We start from the raw sequence: 18,174 nt of genomic DNA on the forward strand, positions 1-18,174 counted from the left end.
CTGTCTTCTTGTTCCTTTTACATCTTTCCTTGTGTAGCTGTCCTATCAACCTTTGAAAAGTATATTAAGATCTCTAAGATGGAATTGTCTATCTCTTCTTTCCACTTTGTCAGCTCTTGCTTCATAGATCTGTTATTGCATGTGTTTACAACATAACTGTGTCTTCCTGATAGGGTGACCCTGTGTCACCGAGATGTTCCTCCTTCTCTTCTCCAGAAACAACCTTCATCCAAAACTATTTTGTCCAACACTCACACTGTGGCTCCAGCTTGTCTGGTTCTCTTCTGCACGGTGTGGTTTCCTCCCTGTACTTTGAGCCTATCTGCACTGCTGGATTGAAGTGTGTCTCTTGCAGACAGCATATGGCTGCATCTTCTTCCTCCAGTCTGACAACCTCCGTCTTCTGATTGGGGAGGTTTAGTCCTAGCCACATTGAAGGTAAGCACTGATAGGATCTGATTTACACCTATTCTGCTATTTGTCTATAGTACTCATGTGCCTTTTTTTCTTCTAGTCTGCTTTTATTGGCTTCTTTTTTGGTAAACAAATGCTTTTTAATGTAATATTTTAATTCCTCTTGATTTTAAAAAACTATTTTTGGACTCATATTCATGTTTACTTTAAACAAGTCAGCATTCCGCTTAATTCTGTTGAGCTGTGTCACCTCTGCTCCAACATGGCCCCACTCCCCCCTCCTACATGCATACTGCCCTATGTGTTATGTCTGTTTATTATGACCCGATGAGTGTTACCCTTGTTGCTTCCACAATCTTAGGTTTTGTAAAGTAAGTGAGAGCACGAGACCCTGTTCCCTCCAGTGGGTTAGATATTAGATACTGTCCGTGAGTCTGCAGCTCAATGCCTTCTGTTTGGATTTCTTGTAGGGCAGGTCTGCTAGCAACAATTATGTTTTTGTTACTCTGTAATATGTTTATTTTGTCTTAACCTTTGAAGGAGAATTCTCTTAGATATAGAATTCTTGGCTGAGCCAGGCTTGGGGGAGGGGAACGATCTTTTAGAATTCAAGGCCTATCATCCTTAAAACTGTTGAAGACAGGAAAGAGGGAAAGTGAGTAAGACATAAGTGGCTGTACGACGAAATGCAGGGTGTCCTCCCAGGGACCTTGGAGCCTAGAGCAAAGAAGGCTGCTCAGTGCCTATGGGCATAGCCATGCCGATGCTGAGCTGCCCGCAGGCTGTGCTGGGCACCCTTGTCCCTGGAAGAGGGCAGGGTGCCATGTCAGCCTCATGCTCTCAGTGGCTCAGACACACTGGCCATAAAGGGTAGGGAGCAAATTGGGCATAATGTTGGGGGATCCAGCTGAAAGGAACATGGGCGTTTTTTATATTGTTCTTAACATTTTTCTGGGTGTTATTTCTGAAGTATTTTTAAAATAAATTATAAAAAAATCAAGCTGGGACCCTTATCTTACAATGTATCTCAAAATATACTCAAAAGAACTGGGGAAAAGGTAAAATTGAGAACTAGAAGAAAATGGTATGGCTATGGGAAAAAATCTGTCCAAACACAGAAATCTGTGAAGCAGAAAAAACCATAACCACAGATTTGATACATAAAAATGTTAAGCATCAGGGCGCCTGGGTGGCTCAGTGGGTTAAGCCTCTGCCTTCCGCTCAAGTCATGATCTCAGGGTCCTGGGATCAAGCCCCCCATTGGGCTCTCTGCTCAGCAGGAAGCCTGCTTCCCCTTCTCTCTCTGCCTTCCTCTCTGCCTACTTGTGATCTCTGTCTGTCAAACAAATAAATAAAATCTTTAAAAAAATATTAAGCATCTAAAATTTTAAAAAATCAGATAGACAATTAAATAGCAAACTGGATTAAAAAAATCATTATCCTTCATCCTGAGGATTTCATATATGTGAAGGACAAATGAAAAACAGGCAATTCAGACAACAGGTGACTAAAATGAAGACACTCAAGATCAGTCACAGGAATGAGGACACATCTCTTCCAGAGTGGCAGAAGGGACAGTGGGATGCACAGGGTAGGATGTGCACAGGGCCATCATCCTGTCACTTATCCATTCTGATCAACACATCTGAAAAGCATCAAGGGGGTCTCCGTGTTCCTTTGTGGAAACGTGTCCAGGGAGAGAACGCAGTGAGGACCAGCATTACGGCACACAGCTCAGACACACTGTGGATAGTGAGGGCAAGAGCCCCCTGGGGGAGGTGGGGGGGCAATGCAGGCTGAGGAAGCAGCCAGGCCGGGTGGCCGCCTATAACAGGAGCCCCACATCACACACCCCAGAAATGGCATCCCAGGAAGCTGAGCAGGACTACAGAGGAAGTACCATGAGTTCTCACCAGCGTGTGGCAGGGAGGTCCACCCATGGGAATAAACCAGCTATACTGGGGGCCTCCATCCCCGGGGTGTGGGGGGGCTGCATCCGTGAGCTCAGTTCTCTCCCAGCCAGCACAATGGGCCTGAAGTGGGCAGCATGGGAGCAGCAGGCAAGGAATGGGGACAAGAGGCTGTGAGCAGGCTGAACAGCCATGTTGAGGGGCCGCCCAGCCAGTGGGAACAGTGTCCCCCGTGGAAATGGCAGAGCCACACCCAGGAGGTGCCACCCCAGCATCCCCCAGAACAGGTGCTTTAGGCCCCCCACTCCCACTCAGCTGTGATGAGTCTGCACACACCGTGTCTCTCAGTCCTACTCTGAGGCCACTTCTAGAATGTCCCCTTCAGCGCAAAGCGAAGGAGATGCAGAGCAGAGAACTGGGGTCAAGGGCGAGCAAGCTCAGTGCCAAGTTGCAAATGTCCGCCCCACGGGCCTGAGCTCACTGGGGCCTGGTGAAGAGGTGGGAGCAACGGCAGAGGGGCTAAGCCAGAGGCCCACCCAGACCCCCGTAGGGAGGGGTCCAAGCCTGTTGGTGGCAAAGGCATTCATCTCCCAAACCCATCAGCCACTCCAACAACCTCCGAGGCAAACCTGGAGAGGAAACCATTTTGTTCCAAGCCCAGAGGAGGTGCACATCACCAAAGCATGGTCTGTCCATGGCGGGCTTGGAGGGGTCGGTCTCTGGACTTGCCCACCATGCCCAGGTCCCGTAGTGGGCCCAGCAGCCACACCATTTTGGGGAATAGGTCACTCCTACGCTCACATTATTGAAAGACATCATTGACATGGGTGGATTCTGATGGGTTTGATCGAGTGTTCCTTTCCAGGGACTGTGGCTTGGTCTGCATGCTGACCTGGGGTGTGCATGCCGGGATCCCCACTTACCCATGCGTCCATGCTGAGGTGGGCTGATCAGAGAGATTCTTGCTGGGCCAACTGCCACTTCAGGCTAAGTGTGTAAAAAGAAAACAAGTCAGTTTCCGGTGCTGCCATTTCTGAGGGAGATTCTCTGTATTTCCTAAGGACACACTGCTTAGTCTCCATCCACTGGGCAAGCTCCTGGGCTGGCTCCTGGGCCGGACATGGGCCCTATACCACTGCGTCCCGTGGCCCCAGGGAGCCCACCACTGCCAGCACGTGGAGAGTCCACTAAGTGCTTTGATGGATTTTTTTGAAAGAGAAAAATCAAGTCCTTGACTGACATCTGAAGTTTTAAGATTTTATTTATTTTGAGAGAGATAGAGAGAGAGAGAGAACACACACAAGCCAGATTGGGGACAGGAGAGAATCTCAAGCAGGCTCCCCGCTGGGGGCAGAGCCTGACATGGACTTGATCCCATGACCCTGAGATCATGGCCTAAGCCAATACCAAGTCGGACACTTAACCAACTGAGCCCCCTAGGAGCCCCTGATATCATAGAATTTAAAATCCTGATTAAATCCTCATTTTGTGGGCGCCTGGGTGGCTCAGTGGGTTAAGCCACTGCCTTCGGCTCAGGTCATGATCTCAGGGTCTTGGGATAGAGTCCCACATCGGGCTCTCTGCTCAGCAGGGGGCCTGCTTCCCTTCCTCTCTCTCTGCTTGCCTCTCTGCCTACTTGTGATCTCTGTCAAATAAATAAATAAAATCTTTAAAAAAAAATCCTCATTTTGTGCATATAATTCTGTCACCTTGAAATCTAAATGCCAAAGGGGTGAAGTGTTACCAGTTGTAGGGAACCCTGCTCTGGCCACGCACCTGTCATGTTCCCCCTGGGGATGGTCCCCCTCCCTGATTCCCTGAGGGAATAACTCCTTGGTGCAGATGAGAGTGATGGGGGAGCCCTCTTCCAACCAGAGATGCTGCAAGGACGGGGGCCAAAAGCAACCCAGTCCCCACTGTTCTGTCCCTAAACTTGTCCATCACCCCTCAGGGCCCTGATGGTGGCCCATCTTCCCAGCCTCCACCTCTGGCACATCTACCCAAGTGGTCCTTTACTCCACCATCCGGCAGCCACTCCTGGCAGCCGCGCTCTAGGGCATCCCCCATGACCCCACCGCCTGGCTCATACCCGCCAGCCAGACTCAACCCTAGGGGGACCGGCTGCATTGGGTGGAGGCATTGCAAACAGTACTGCCCTGCCTGGAGGGCCAGCTCTCCACAGCCACGGACAGTGTGCTCACACCCACAACAGAGCTCCCCAGTTTGAAGCGTCTTTCCTGGCCATCTGTGGGAATGGTGGGCTGGATGTAGCTGTCCCCCTATAGACTTGTCTGGTCCCACTCTTTCTGGGTCCTTCCTATCAGCCAGTCCTGGAAACTGCTTTATTATGCTGCTGCTATCAGAGTGAGTCCAGAGTGCCTGGCCTGTCCACCCTCCCCAGGGCTCCCCATTCCATGGCCACCTGCTGGGTCACTGAGTCAGGGCTCCCAAATGCCCCCACCCTGTGTGCCCCAGCAGCCTGTTGCACCTGCTTCCCTCACAGGCTCCCACAGGGCTGTGCCCCTGAACCCGATTTCCACCCAGCTCTAAACAATGGACAGATTTGCAACTTCAGAAAAATTATCATCACGGAGCAAGACTGAAAACTACTGAGTTGGATTCGAGCAGGTAACTTGTCTTTTCTCGCCCTAGCTTCTGCTAAAAGAAAGGACTTTCATTTGTTTTAAGGACAAGGTGGTAACAGGTGAAGCCAAAATGATACAAAGACCCAGAGTGCCCAGTGTGGTGGCCACAGCACAGATGGCCTGGCTGTGCGGGCACAGGGAGTCAGAGGTACCAGGACAGGGCCAATGAGGATCCGTTTCCTGGGGTACAACGGGGTATTACTGCCTGGGCTCAGTATGTTGGCCACTGTGTTTAGGCGCATGCAGAACTCCAACAGCTTCTCAGAGCCCAGGCAAGAGGCCACTCTGAGCAGAGCAGGCACAGACTAGCCCTGGACCTGAGCAAGGAAGCCACGGCTCCCAAGGGAGGTGTCCCACACTAGGCTGCATGTGGGTGGCTCAAGGGCAAAGGCCTCTATGGGGCAGCCAGGAGCTCACCAGAAAACAGAGAAGGCAGGGCGTGGCCAAGCCTGTGAGGAGGAGAGCACCCCCGGGGGGGTAGGCAGTCACAGAGGGGCTCCCTGCCACCCCGCAGACCAGCCTGGCTCAAGGGAGGGTGCAAATACAGCTTCATGCTCCCCCTCTATTTACAACTGCCTCAGCGAAGGCTTTTCCTACGAGAAGATAAACACTCTAGAAAGATGTGCAACTCCCCAGTGTTGGGGGTTTACAGCTGTCCAAAGCTCCCTACGCAGGTGTCTGTGGCTGCTGGTCCTGGAGTCATGTGACAGCAGCCCTATCCTGGCCGGGGTGCCCTGCGGGGGCTGCTGGTGGCGTGTCCGTCAGCCTGTTCGCTTCTGCATTCTTGATGGCTGACGTGCAAGGGGGCTTTCACATTCCGCTGGCTTCCCTTATGAATTCGTGAGCTATAGACAGCTTCACTCCATGCTGGTGAGTCCCCAGCAGGAAGTTACAAGTAGGGAAAGCCCCGTCCCTGGGGAGGCTCCAGCCTGCTTGCTGTCTCTGTGCAGGGCGAGGGCAGGAGGGACGAGGCCCCTCCAGGAATGGTAGGGGCCAGGCCCTGGTGGCTGAGCCCCTGCTACTTGCGCAAGGTCTGTGGTGGGCGTGATATCTCCTCGGCTGACTGCGGTGCCCTCACTCTGCTTCCCCTGTGGCCGTGGTCACTCACCTTGTCAAAAGCACCAGATGACAGCACTGGCCCGCCAGAGAGAGCAATGTTCTCTCAATGCTGTCCTCCCCCCAACCCACCACCGCCCCTGCCCTCCCCGCAACCCACCACCGCCCCGACCGGGTCTCCCAGGAGACGATGCTCACCCTGCCCCCACTAGATGCACATAGCAGCTCTGGCCAAGGTGCCCTCGTGTGCACCCAGTGTGCACCCGCTCCCAGGGTGGCTGGACTGGCCTGGCAGGGTCCACACAGTAGACAACTCGGCTTTGTATTCTGCTCCGGCAAAGGCCGGGCAAACCGCAGCCCAAGGCCCGTCTCTGATGCACTAGCAGCGGCTCATTTCCAGCCTGGAAGCCTATGTCCTGGAGACCTCTGTGCAGAGCCTCTCTGTCCCCCACCCACCCTGATGGCAGCAGGTGCTCCCACCGGTCTGGCACCTCACTCTGCAATTTCAAGATGGTTTCCTGTGTTCTGGTCCCTTGGCTCTAACAGCCAGCGACCTGCGAGTCCGCAGAGGCTTTCTGTCTCAATCTCCAAAACAAGGCCACATGTTGGGGAGGCTCAGGGTCCAGACTCTGGGGAGCAGAGACCAGCAGGTGGGGCAGTTGCTAGGACCCAGAGAGCGGGAGGCAGTGTATCCCCAGTCTCCATCCAGGGTATGATGTGGGTTGCAGTGATGGCCAGTGGGGTGGCGGAGTAGGGAGAACAGTCTGGCGTGAGCTAAGCACTGGGAGTCTCCTCTGTCCCAGCTCTGAATGGCTTTGTCTTCCCACCTGCTCATCCTGGAATCTGGATGCGTCCCTAATACAGTTCCAGGGTGGCCCCCTTGGAAATGAGTGCTACTATTCACTGAGCAGCCCCAACACCCACGCGCGCCTCACAGGGCGACTGGGAGGCCATGAACAAGAAGCACTAGATGCTATGCCCCTAACCCGTGACGCCCCAACACCAAGGAGCCCGTGCGCACGAGACCGGGACCGGGCCACTTTCCTGACCCACTCACTCCCTCTCTGGGCAGCAGGAACCTCCCTCTGGGGACCAGCTTCCCCTTTCTGAGCTGTGTCTGGCCGGGGGGTGGGGGGCAGTCTGGCCCACCTCGAGCTGGGCCAGGCCTGGGCCCCAAGCTTCCTCTGCTCTGGTCTCTCTCCTGCGCTCCTCAAAACCCTCCACGTTTGTACTTGGCTGGATGGGGCTGAGCCTGATGCAGCCTCACTTCCATCTTGCCTGCCCGTCTGCTCCCTGTCCCTCGGCCAGTCCCAGCCCTGCTCTCTGAAGGGCCATCCAGGAACTATGCTACCAACCACACCCCAGCGGACTCTCCCCTCAGCACAGCCCACGACAAGAGACCCCGCTGTGATCCATCCGTTAGGCGAACGCTTATGTTCTGGGCACCAAGGAAAACCATGAAAGGACGCTGCGTGGGGGACAAGCAGCCCAGGGACACGGGTACTTACTTTTCTTACCAGGGAAGGAATATGGTCAACCTGCATGGACTCCACTCTGTTAAGTGAACAGTGGGATACGTTTAGTGGGCCTGAGGCCTGTCAGCGACATGACCGCACTGGCTAGGACACCGACCCAGGGCCAGGGTCATGGCCAAACCCTCTTGTGCGTCGGGCTCTTCACTGGGTGCCACAGTCTGTCAGCCACACGCACGAGGGAGCACTTCTCCTCCAGGCCCTGTGCCTGCTCTGGAGCCCCCGCTCCACTGCCGTCCCACGCCCCCTTCAGTGGGCCACCCATGACCAACACACTTTACATAGACGTGCTTGGTGTTAGCCCCCAACACCTCAGCCCCACGTCTGACAGGCAATATCATCTGAGCAGCCCGGTAGGAGAAAAACGGCAGAAGAAAGGACGAAGGAAGGGTGGGGGAGTGAACCAGGCGCCCAGAGTGCATTCGGGTGCAGCGCCCAAACTCAAGCCTGACTGTCTCAGGGAAGAGCCACGGAGAGGGGCGTGGCTCCCTCTGCCCGGATGGGTCAGGGTCCGCAGGGGTGCCACCAGTACGGCTGCAGTCTCCTGTCCTGTTTCTGTCTGTGCTGGATTCGTTTCTAAGCGCCTCCCCTTGCCTGGCCATCCTGGTCCCAGATCAGCGTCCCAGGGACCACACCCACCAGCCCAGTGTGGGTTCAGGACTGCCCCCAACCAATCACTACGGCTGTGGGGATGGAGATGTGAGGGGCCAGCCTGGGCTGCACACCTGATTCTGGGCTGTGCCTGTGAGGCTCCGCAGGGCACAGAGGAGCCGGAGGGGGGCAAGCTCCTGAGTCCTGAGCTGAGTATCCCCTGAGCTGTCCAGCATCAGGGCACTTGCAGGGATGGGGGGTGGAGAACTAGGGGCATGTCAGAGGAAGGGCTGTGTGACTGGTCACGTCTGTGACTCTCAGGGACTCTCAGCTGTTCCCACCGGGCACACACCTGTCAGAGGCTGACGTGTCAGGGGGCAGGAGCAGGTGTCCGTCTGGCTTTGCTGAAGGAGCTGTTGGGGGGAGTGGGGTCTGAACGTCAGGTCGCGTTCCCCCAATCCCGCTGCATGCCCCTTCACATCCCTCCCTGCTCAGGCCCCATGATACTTACTTGAAACTGGAGTTTTTACTGCGCTGAAAGCTGTTTGCTGTGACAATCTCATCCTAAACAGATGGAGAGAAGGTGTGAATTAAACCCTAAACATTTACTCCCACATAAATCATCCCAGTTTGAAGCAGAAGAGGACAAACTCGGCCAAATGCTCCCTGTCTGCCTGGCCCCCGTCCCTTGTCAGCCGCACTTTCTACCCAGAGAAGGCCCTGAGGACAGACCTGTGGCTGGCTCAGACCTGCCAGTACCCAGTGCTGGGAGTGAGCAGGCACTGGACAAGGACCTGCCAAGTGACTCAGTGGCCTGGGGCTGGGGGCAGGTGGACGTCAGCATCTGCACTATGGGGACCTCGCACCTGCGAGGGCACTGGCTCCTGCTTACAGACTTCATAACACACGTCTGTTCAGGGCCAGCCTCCCCAGGACACAGTGTTGTCACCGAGAGCCAACCCAGCAACTCTTCCACAGTGATCGCTGCCCTGCATGACTTCTGTTCCTTGTGCGTGGACGGTGGTCTGGGGGAGGGCGTCCTCCCTCCAGGATGCAGGCCAAGCCAAGGACATGCACAGTGAGCCAGGAGAACGAGCCTACCCCACCCCAGTCAGGCCACAAGGGCCCTACCTGAAGCAGGAGCCCAAGGAGAACAGGCAGGATCTGGACTTGCAGGGGTCAGGGGTGTGGGAGGCACACAGCCTGTCATGTGCCCAAACAGAAGATGGGGATGAAGATAAGACGACCCCACAGTGGGGAAAATGACCAGGAACCTTCTAGGAATGCAAAACTGAGCAGCTAAAATGAACGTGAGCCAGAAAAGGTGTGCAGCGCAGAGCTGAGCAGAGAAGCTGGGCCAGGGGCTGCGGATACAGGAGCACCTGGGGCAGCCCGGGAAAGACTGCGGCAGTGGACGGGTTCCCCAGAAAGAAAGCTGCTTATACACCAAGGAGAACCATCTGAGTGACCCTGTGTGGGCACACTGCCCTATCTGCCGCTCCCTGGACTTGGATGGAGCTCACGGGGTCTCCGAGGCTGTGCTCACCCTCTTTCCCAAGCACTGAAGGCTGTGCCAGCCTGGGGTGACCTCCACGGAGTATACCGAGCCCAGAGCACACCCTCACCCTGGTGCTCAGCCCAGACAGGCCCTCCGCTGGTCGTGTGACCACCAGCTGCCCGGTGCAACCCAGCAGCCAACATCCACCAGCAGTACATGGGTCACTGCTGCACATGCAACCAGCTGGGTGGACAGCAGCTCCCCAGAGCCACTGACTTTAACTGAATGAGTGACCGCAAATGGGAACTTCTGAAGAATCTCCGTGTTAACACACCCAACAGAACCCTAGTCCATCTCACAGAACAGAAGGAGCTGTGGCTTATGCAGGGGCTGTGTGGATGCTGCCCTAGGGGGACTGTGGGCTCCACACTGATGGGGACAGGCTGCCTGCATTCACTGTCACAGGTGCCATGGTTCCTGGCAGATGGGAGGCCAGCGGGCTGTGAGCGGGGGTCCAACAGGGCCTGGCTGCAGAGCCCCTCTGCCCCAAGAAACACCGGGAGCCCCCTAGGTGTTTTCTGTGTGTTTTCATGGCTCCTTTCCCTTCCCACTGCAGCTCCGCTCTGACAGAAGCTGCTAGCAAACCAAGTGCTCTTTCTTCCCTCCTCAGTTACAAGGTCTTACTTGGTCTCAGACAGCTGAGCGGACAGCCATCAGCCACCCTGGGTGCGCTGGTGGGGAGGACTCACCCCTGCAGCTGTTCCATCCGCAATGCTGACCTCTGAAGGGACTCCTCCAACTTTGTGATCTAAACACAATCAGACTCCAGTTATCAGGACATGCTGACCCTCTGGGTGTCATAAGCCACGAGTCAGAATGTGGCAGACATGGCACATGGGCCCCGTGTGCAGGCTGTTAGGGCCCCCAGGAACCAGCACTGAGAAGGGGTCTGGGCAGCTGTGCAGGGTGGCCCAGCCTCGGCAAGTGGCCTGGACCCGGCGCTGCTTTGAGCCCTCCATCTACACTTCAGACCCACTTTCACCGAGGCTTTGCTCTTCCTCTGCGTGGAGGAGGGTATTTATAGGGCAAATAGGCGTCTCAAACGTCCTTTTGTCAACGTCCCCCAGTGCGACCTCCTAGCAGCACTGTGTGGACAGAGCCCAAGGCGTTCCGGGGACATTCACCAGTTAGTGTTGGTGTTCCACAGGGAAACTGCCCCATGACCATAGCCGGGTCCCCCAAGCGGCCATGGGCCAACCATGGATGGGAACCTGTGCCAGGGTGTGAGCCAGCAGGACAGGGGCTGGCCCTAGGGTCCCCCACCTGGGTTCATGAGGCAGCAGGTCAGGGGAGTTACCTTTTCTCGATAGAAGGCCAAGAGTCTCTTTCTGTGCTTCTCTTGAAATTCTGAAATCTGAGTAGAGAACGCATGTCAGCTGCCGGCACTGGCACGGGGCTGCAACCACGTACGCTGTCCCAGGAGCCGGCAGGGGCCTTAGGTGCAGTTACAAGCACACTCCATTCCCCCACGGCCCTGCCTGCCCCCTGCCACCCTGTGCCCAGGGCAGAGCTTGGTGCAGCCATGTGGTGCCTGTGCGCCATGTGGCACTCAGGGTCTTGCCATGGCAGAGGACACAACCCAGTGGGCACAGCAACGGGATCGTGGGATGGCCTCCTGACCAAACAGCACCCACAGGGACTCTCTGGACGAGGCTGGCCGGGGATAGCACAGCATGAAGCAGAGCCCAGGGACCTTGTCCACACCCCCAGGGCCTGCTCCACCCGGGACCAGTGCCACCTCTGCTCTTTTGCTTAGAGAAGGCCCAACTTCCACCTCCGCAGGGGGCTCCCAAGAACACTGAGTCAAAAACCGCGATCTGTGATTGACTCGGGGCGGAAAGAGCCACCCCACATTAAGGAAAGCTCTTGTTATTTGTTTTATTTTTCTGTTGGAGGTGGGGAACAAGAGGACCAGCAGGGTGGGGGGGGGCAGAGAGGGAGAAGCAGGATCCCCGCTGAGCATGGATCCCTATGTGGGTGGTCAATCTCAGGACTCCAGGATCACGACCTGAGGCAGAGCCTTTACCCAATGAATCCCCTAGGCACCCCTGAGGGAAGTTTCCAGAAAATTACGCCTCCCCTCTGGGAGCACTACACCGTGACTGCTGAAGCCTGATTCTGCTGCCCCAAGTAGGGTTCCTGTGGGCCTGGGATGTGAGGTCAGCATCCTCTAGGGCCAACACCCCATCAGTGCACCCCAGGACTGTGCTTAGTGGGTGGACACGAAGGGACAGCTAACGCTGTCCCCAGGCTTGCAGGGCTAGCTAGCACAGACGGAGGGAGAAACCACGGTGGACAGGATGGCCAGCCCACAGCAGGTCTTGCCTCCTCTACAGGTCAGGCCACCTCCACAAGATGGGGCCATGGTCAGGAGTGACCAACACCCTCTTCCTGTTCTCATCTTCCCAGGGATTCCATGCCCTTGGGGTCTGGGGGACATGTTGCATGGGGCTCCTACTCCACAAGACAAAAACTGATGGATAGACTCAGCCTGGAGTGTTAGTCTGTGGCAGGGGTGCCCCCATGGACATCTTCTTCATGAGGCCATGTCCCAGAAATGTCCCCAGTGTTCGGCCACAGTTCTCAGGCCCTATGGCTCCCTGGAGGCAGCAAGGTGGTATGGGGCATAAAGGAAGGGCTGGCAGGTTCTGGACCAGAGGTGGGGACTGTACACGGTGTGTAGGAGCTCTGGCAGAGCTAGACCCCCCCACCCCCACCCCCCGCCTGTTTGCTTGGTTTCACTCCTCGACTGGTTCTGTGCCGGAGGCAGGAAGAGGGTGTCACACACCAATCCCTCAACCTCATGTCCTGGTGCAGGGTCCACTCTGAGAAACAGAAAGCAGGAGCATCTGGAAGTAACCACAGGACGGCCTACCTGGAGTGTCTGGGAGCAGGGCTGTGCCCACACTGGTCCATGGGGCCTTGACCTCAGAAGCCCTGGGATTCCACATGGTCTGCAGGCAGGCCCGTGGCTATTCGTAAAGGAGTACTGGCAGAGAGCAAGCATGCCGGCCTCCATGGCTGGCACAGACAGACAAGTTAGTGAGGCCACAAGCGAGACTATGGGCTAAGCTGAGCTGGGGAGAGCGGCCTGTGCACCAGACACCAAGCCCCTAGGGGCCTGGAGCAAGTCCAAGGGCAGCATTGATCCCAGGGGCCGTAGACTGCCCATCTGTACCAGGCAGGGGCCAGCCTCTAGGACTCCGGTGTGTCCGGCTCCTCAGGTTGAGCTGCTGTGGCCTTGACCCAGGCGGAGAATATGGACACCAGCAGAACAAAATGTAAAAGGGCCATGACCCTCCTCTGGTAGGAGTGCCCTCCTGGACGGAGAGGGCACCTGTCTCATGAGATTTTTATGAAGTGCAGAGGCTGAGGAAGTCAAGACCAGGAGCTGAGCATGTCCATGTCCTCTGTACTGGTCCCTATGACAGGCTGGGGAGGCTGCAGGACAGCTTGAGATGCCTGCTACCCAGCGGGTCCATCCCCCTGGAGAGGCAGCCACATGTCCACACGCAGGCCAGCCCTGCCTCAGGGGAAGGAAGAGTTTCTGCTTCTTTGCAGCTGGATCAGGAAGAGCAACCTCCTGGCCACTTCTGTGGACCCACCTGCCATGGGTCTGCTGTTGTCGGGGTCCATGCCACGGCTTGAGGATGGCCTCACATTCTTAAAAGTTATTGTTGATGCGGCTTTGCCCTGTCAGTGCTAACCCCCACTAGAAATTAATGTCAAGAGGAATTTATGACACATATCCGTTCCTTCAAGAATAGCAAGCAGTGTATTAATGCACATAATGATGCCACATTGTGTTGTGTGGCCTCTGGAAACTCCATTTCACACCGAGACAGGCGGCCACTTGGCCATGGGATGTGTGGCCCAGAGGAGTGAAGGAGGTCCCTTGGCAGCTGCCTCTGCAGCCTCCTCTGACCCAGCTCTGCACAGGCGAATGCTCTAGAGATGCCATATCCTTGGCAAGACTCTTCCAAGCACAGGACTGCCCGTGGTTCTGAGCACCGTGGGCTGGAGGACCGCCCAAGCTCTGGAACGCAGGTGGCTTCTGGGACATCTGTGTGTGGCTACAGGGCTACGTGTAGATGGGATGGCTGTGACACCATGGGACTTCTGGCCGTGTCACAGCTGGAAAGCGGCCGTGGGAAGTAGGGGGTGGGGAGGTCTCGCTGGCGCAGGTGGGACCAAGCATGCAAGCTGCCCCAGGGAAGGTCCTGGCTGGAGGCGGCTCCTGGCTGGTGCCCCACTCAGCCTCCTGCCCCAGAAGGTAGGTAGGAAGCAGCCCACAGGGATTTTATGTTAACAGAACAGAGAGAAGCAGGATAGCTGGGGCTGGAGGGCTCCCTTCTCTCCCAAGTAGCTTCCTGGACAGAACGGTGGCCTGCACTTTGTCCAGTGATTGTGGGAGGCCAGGATTCTGGGGTGGGACATGGGGTCAGCATGGGGTCATAGCACTAGAGGGAGGAGGAGAGGCAGGGGAGACATGGGGGGCGAGGCAGGTGTGGACAGCAGAGCAGGACTGGGGGGAAGACAGGTACCCTGGGAGCCAGGGGAAAGCATGTCTGCGTGGACCATGACCCTTGGAAAGGACCTGCAGCCTTGATCTCGGGCCCTTTCAAGCCCAAACTCTCAGGTCCGCCCCAGATCACGAGGCTCAAAGGACAGCAATGTCCCCATACACAGTAAAGGCATAGCACAAACAACAGAACACAGCTGACCGACGGCTTCGTCACATTGAAGGCAGAAAACCCCTGGAGGGGCTGCTCTCCAGAGCATGTAACACCCATATTTTCCAAGATCATCACAGCCCCGAGTCTCTGCTGTGGCCGGATCAGGCTGAGGACATGGCACCACATACAGAGCTCACCTGGCAGGTCTCTCTTGAGTACTTCTTACACAGGCCATCTATGCCCATGAACAGCGCCTGGATGTCTGCGTCAGTCTGAAAGGGAAGGAAAGCCAAGTCCTGTGTTACTGCTTCCAACACGGCCCCAGAGAGCCTGAGGACAAAACGGCACCTCTACTCCCAGAACTAGCCACAGAAGACACAAAACATCTCCAGGGGGCCTGCAGGGGCGCCCATGTCCTGGCTGCCAGTGGCTGTTTGTCAGTCCAAGGGCCAAAAGGCGGTGCTATGGGGCCCTGGGACCCGCCTGGGGTGCAGAGGAGCCTCAGTCACATCATCTGTGACATTAGACATACCCCTCCTTGGAAGGGCACCCCCAAAGCCAGGCTTTCCCGGAGGAGGCACATGGAACTCAGAAGGAAAAAAGCAGAGGAATACAGCTTTCAACCAATCACAAGTACTTGCAAGTTACTTAAAAAAACATAAGGGCTGAAGAAACGGTGTCTGCCTGCTGCTGGCCCTGGATGTGGACCTGCCTGGACCACAATGGCATAAAGCCTGGCAGCAGCCGTCCTGCCACAGGAGTCTAGGAGGAATGGCTATCAACCACATAGAACAGTATGGACACACGCCAGACCGAAAAGGTGCCAAAGAGCCTTTCTCGACCTCCCTGTCTGGTCTTTCGTCTAGACTGTAAGCAAGTCATGAGTGTCAGGATGGCAGATGGCAGTTTGGGGGCTATCTGTGCCCCCAAACTCCCCTAAAACAATAGTGGAACTAAATTAGGTCAGTGTTAGAAACTGGGGATTGTACCTTGAAGGGCCAGGGCCTTCTGGCAGGGAATGCAGAGGGGCCAGGACCAGGTCTGGCTTTGGGAGAGGAAGGTCTGATGTGGCATTGGGACAGCCGGGGGCCCTGCACAATACTGCCTGGGGGCCAGCCATGGGGGGGCATGGCCCACAGACAGGACCTAGGGCCTCTAGGTTCATGGGAGCCCTGCCCTGCGGTGGCTAGACCTAACAGCCCTGCACGTGGCCGGACCCTCTGAGCGAGACCAGCAGGAAGGGTGCCTTCCCAAAGGGCCATGCGGAGTGCCCCAAAACAGCATGGCCAAGCCTGGTGCTCAAGAAGTGGGGACCGCGCCTGTCTAGAAAGACACACTGCACACACACAGACGACCCTGGGCTAGACAAACAGCTCCATGGACCAGAAATGCAAACACCTGGGAATGCCATCACTGATCTGTTAGGGCCCACTGCCTTCTGTGAGAGGAGTCAATCACTCTGCACATGGCAGAGTCCCTGAATGGCACAGGAGGCTGTGGGGACAGAGGAACCAGTGGTTCTCCAGTCTCACAAAGGCTCCTACTACCCAGGGTGAGGGATCTCTGTGAAGCCAAGCAGGACAACTCTGCAGACACCCGTCATCACACACAGGATAGCTACACTGTGAAAGGAGACAGACAAAGAAGGAATAGGATCAAAGCACCAAAAAAACATGAATGTCCATTAAAGAAGTCTAAGATCAGTGAAAATATGCTTCAAAATGGAGGCAAAAAAGGAGGTCCTTTTCAAACAAACAAAAACCAGAGAATCTGTCACCAACAGAAGGCACTGACTTCAGGTAGAAAATGGTTCCTTGGTGGGAGCAGGGGGTTCAGGAGCCGGTGAGGAACACAAGAGAAGGGGAATGTGGGGTAGCCCCAGACCCGCACACTAGCTGCCCTGCTGGGCTCCATGCAGACACAATGAAAACATGCACCAAGACTGTAGAAGATACAAAACAGTGGGCCAGGGGCAGAAGTATCTGACACCCTTGCATCAGCAGGAAGATATACTGCACCTTAGACTTCAGAATGTCAAGGCCACGTCGTGGTCTCTGGGGTCACAGAAATGAACCCTGTCTTGGTCTGAGTGGCGGATATGTTCAGGTCACAAACAATTCCTGGAGCCGCTTGTATCTGTGTGCTTTTCTGTATCAGACTTCAATAAAAGTCAATGAAAAATAACTAAAAATCCCCAAATATTTCTTTGTCAATATACTTTCAGAAAACACACAGATCATGGAAATAACCAAGCAGAAATTTCAAATTATTTCGAAGTGAAAGACAATAAAAATATAAAATAGCCAACACATACAATGCAGGCAAGGGCAAACAGAGGGGCACCCTAACCATGTAGCACAAATGCCAGAAGGGAGTGGACAGAAGCACCCATCTTATAGAACAACTAAATCCAAAGGGGGAAAAAAAGGAAATTAATAAAAACGCAGCTAAGAACAAATGTAAAATGCAGATAAACACTAGTTCTCTGAGAACACTGACAAAAAGTCAATAAAACCAGGTAAGACTTTTGGAGAATAAAGAGAGGACACAACAACTATTACCACAACAACAAAGGAGCATCACCACAGATCTCACAGACACTGAAAATACAGGTGACCGCAGACACACTGACGATGAGAAACTTGAAAATTCACATGAAGCACACATACCCCTAGAGAAAGCCACTCACTTAAACTGACCCAAGAATTAGGAACTCTGAAGAATCCCATATCTAATTAAAAAATTAAAACTCTAGTTAAAAACCTCCCCACAAAAAGCCAGTATCAGGTATGAATTCTGGCATTCATGCTCTGAATGACTCCAGTCTTAAAATTTTTTTTTGGCCAGAGAAGAGAAAAATGAAAATTTCTAACTCCTTTTATTAAGTCAGCAAAACCCTGATTCACCAAAATGTGAAAAGGGCTTGAAAGAAAGGAGACTTACAGGGCACTTCTCACACAATGGAGGTGCACAGCCACCAGTTCCCTCTGCGTACACTGCTTCACAACCAAGTTACAGGTTTAAAATCCTATTGTGGGTGCAGGGGCACCTGGCAGCTCAGTTGGTTGAATGTCCAAGTCCTGGTTTTGTTCAGGTCACAAGCTTGAGCTCCACATCAGTCCCCAAGCTCTGCACAGAGTCTGCTTGAGACTTTCTCTCTCTTCCTCTGTCCCTCCCTCTACTCAGATGTGCACACATGCTCTCTCTGTCTCTATAAAGTGATAAATAAATCTTTTAAAATGTGGGTTTAAAATTCTAAAAATAAATGCAATTTACATCACAAAATAAAATAGAAAAATCAAATAATAACCTTGACATTTATAGAAAAACCACTTGGTAGAATCCAACACTGCTCATGATAAAAAAGCTCAGCAATAAACCCAGGTGCACATGACTACTCGAACTGCTGGAAGCTCAATCCTGAAACGAGGAAGAGACAGAGGATGCCTGCTCTTACTACTGTGTCTCCTCACAGCCTGTGCGATGAAGAAAAGAAGGCAGAGAGAAAGAAAGGGAGGAATGACATGGAGATTAAACATTTAGAGATGTCACAGTTGTGCAAAGACAGAGTCCAGAAAAAGCTCTAGGTCAGCCAACAGCAGTAACTACATTTAGCAGGGTCACCAGATAAAAGCTATTAAACAAGATCAACTGGTATGTATACACAGAAATAGAGACATTTTAAGAAATGAGTACAGCAGCAACCCAACTCATCATACCTGAGGGTGAAGCTAACAGTGAGGCACTCAGCCTCTGTGCAGAATATCATCACTGAGATGAGAGCATATCGAA

General features: G+C 54.5%; 1 protein-coding gene and 1 long non-coding RNA gene across 3 annotated transcripts in view; one reads left to right on the forward strand and one right to left on the reverse strand.

Moving 5' to 3' along the window:
* RNF212 (ring finger protein 212) overlaps window positions 1–18,174 on the reverse strand; it is a 33,976-nt gene that overhangs the window by 8,942 nt on the left and 6,860 nt on the right. Inside the window, exons 3-9 of the mRNA XM_004772326.3 lie at window positions 14,580–14,654; window positions 11,004–11,060; window positions 10,396–10,454; window positions 8,660–8,712; window positions 8,501–8,561; window positions 7,534–7,579; window positions 3,248–3,311 (exon numbers count right to left, since the gene is read on the reverse strand). Of these exons, the coding sequence (XP_004772383.1) occupies window positions 3,248–3,311; window positions 7,534–7,579; window positions 8,501–8,561; window positions 8,660–8,712; window positions 10,396–10,454; window positions 11,004–11,060; window positions 14,580–14,654 (415 nt within the window). The remainder of the gene's footprint in view (window positions 1–3,247; window positions 3,312–7,533; window positions 7,580–8,500; window positions 8,562–8,659; window positions 8,713–10,395; window positions 10,455–11,003; window positions 11,061–14,579; window positions 14,655–18,174) is intronic.
* LOC106003750 overlaps window positions 1–18,174 on the forward strand; it is a 27,372-nt gene continuing 9,198 nt past the window's right edge. Inside the window, exons 1-2 of one of the 2 annotated variants that reach the window (XR_006605071.1) lie at window positions 1–438; window positions 4,828–4,952. This is a non-coding gene — a long non-coding RNA (uncharacterized LOC106003750). The remainder of the gene's footprint in view (window positions 439–4,827; window positions 4,953–18,174) is intronic. The other variant, XR_001176420.2, reaches the window with a different exon arrangement.

This window comes from Mustela putorius, unplaced genomic scaffold, assembly GCF_011764305.1.
Source record: "Mustela putorius furo isolate JIRA1106 unplaced genomic scaffold, ASM1176430v1.1 tig00000083_pilon_pilon_pilon, whole genome shotgun sequence".
NCBI lineage: Eukaryota > Metazoa > Chordata > Mammalia > Carnivora > Mustelidae > Mustela > Mustela putorius.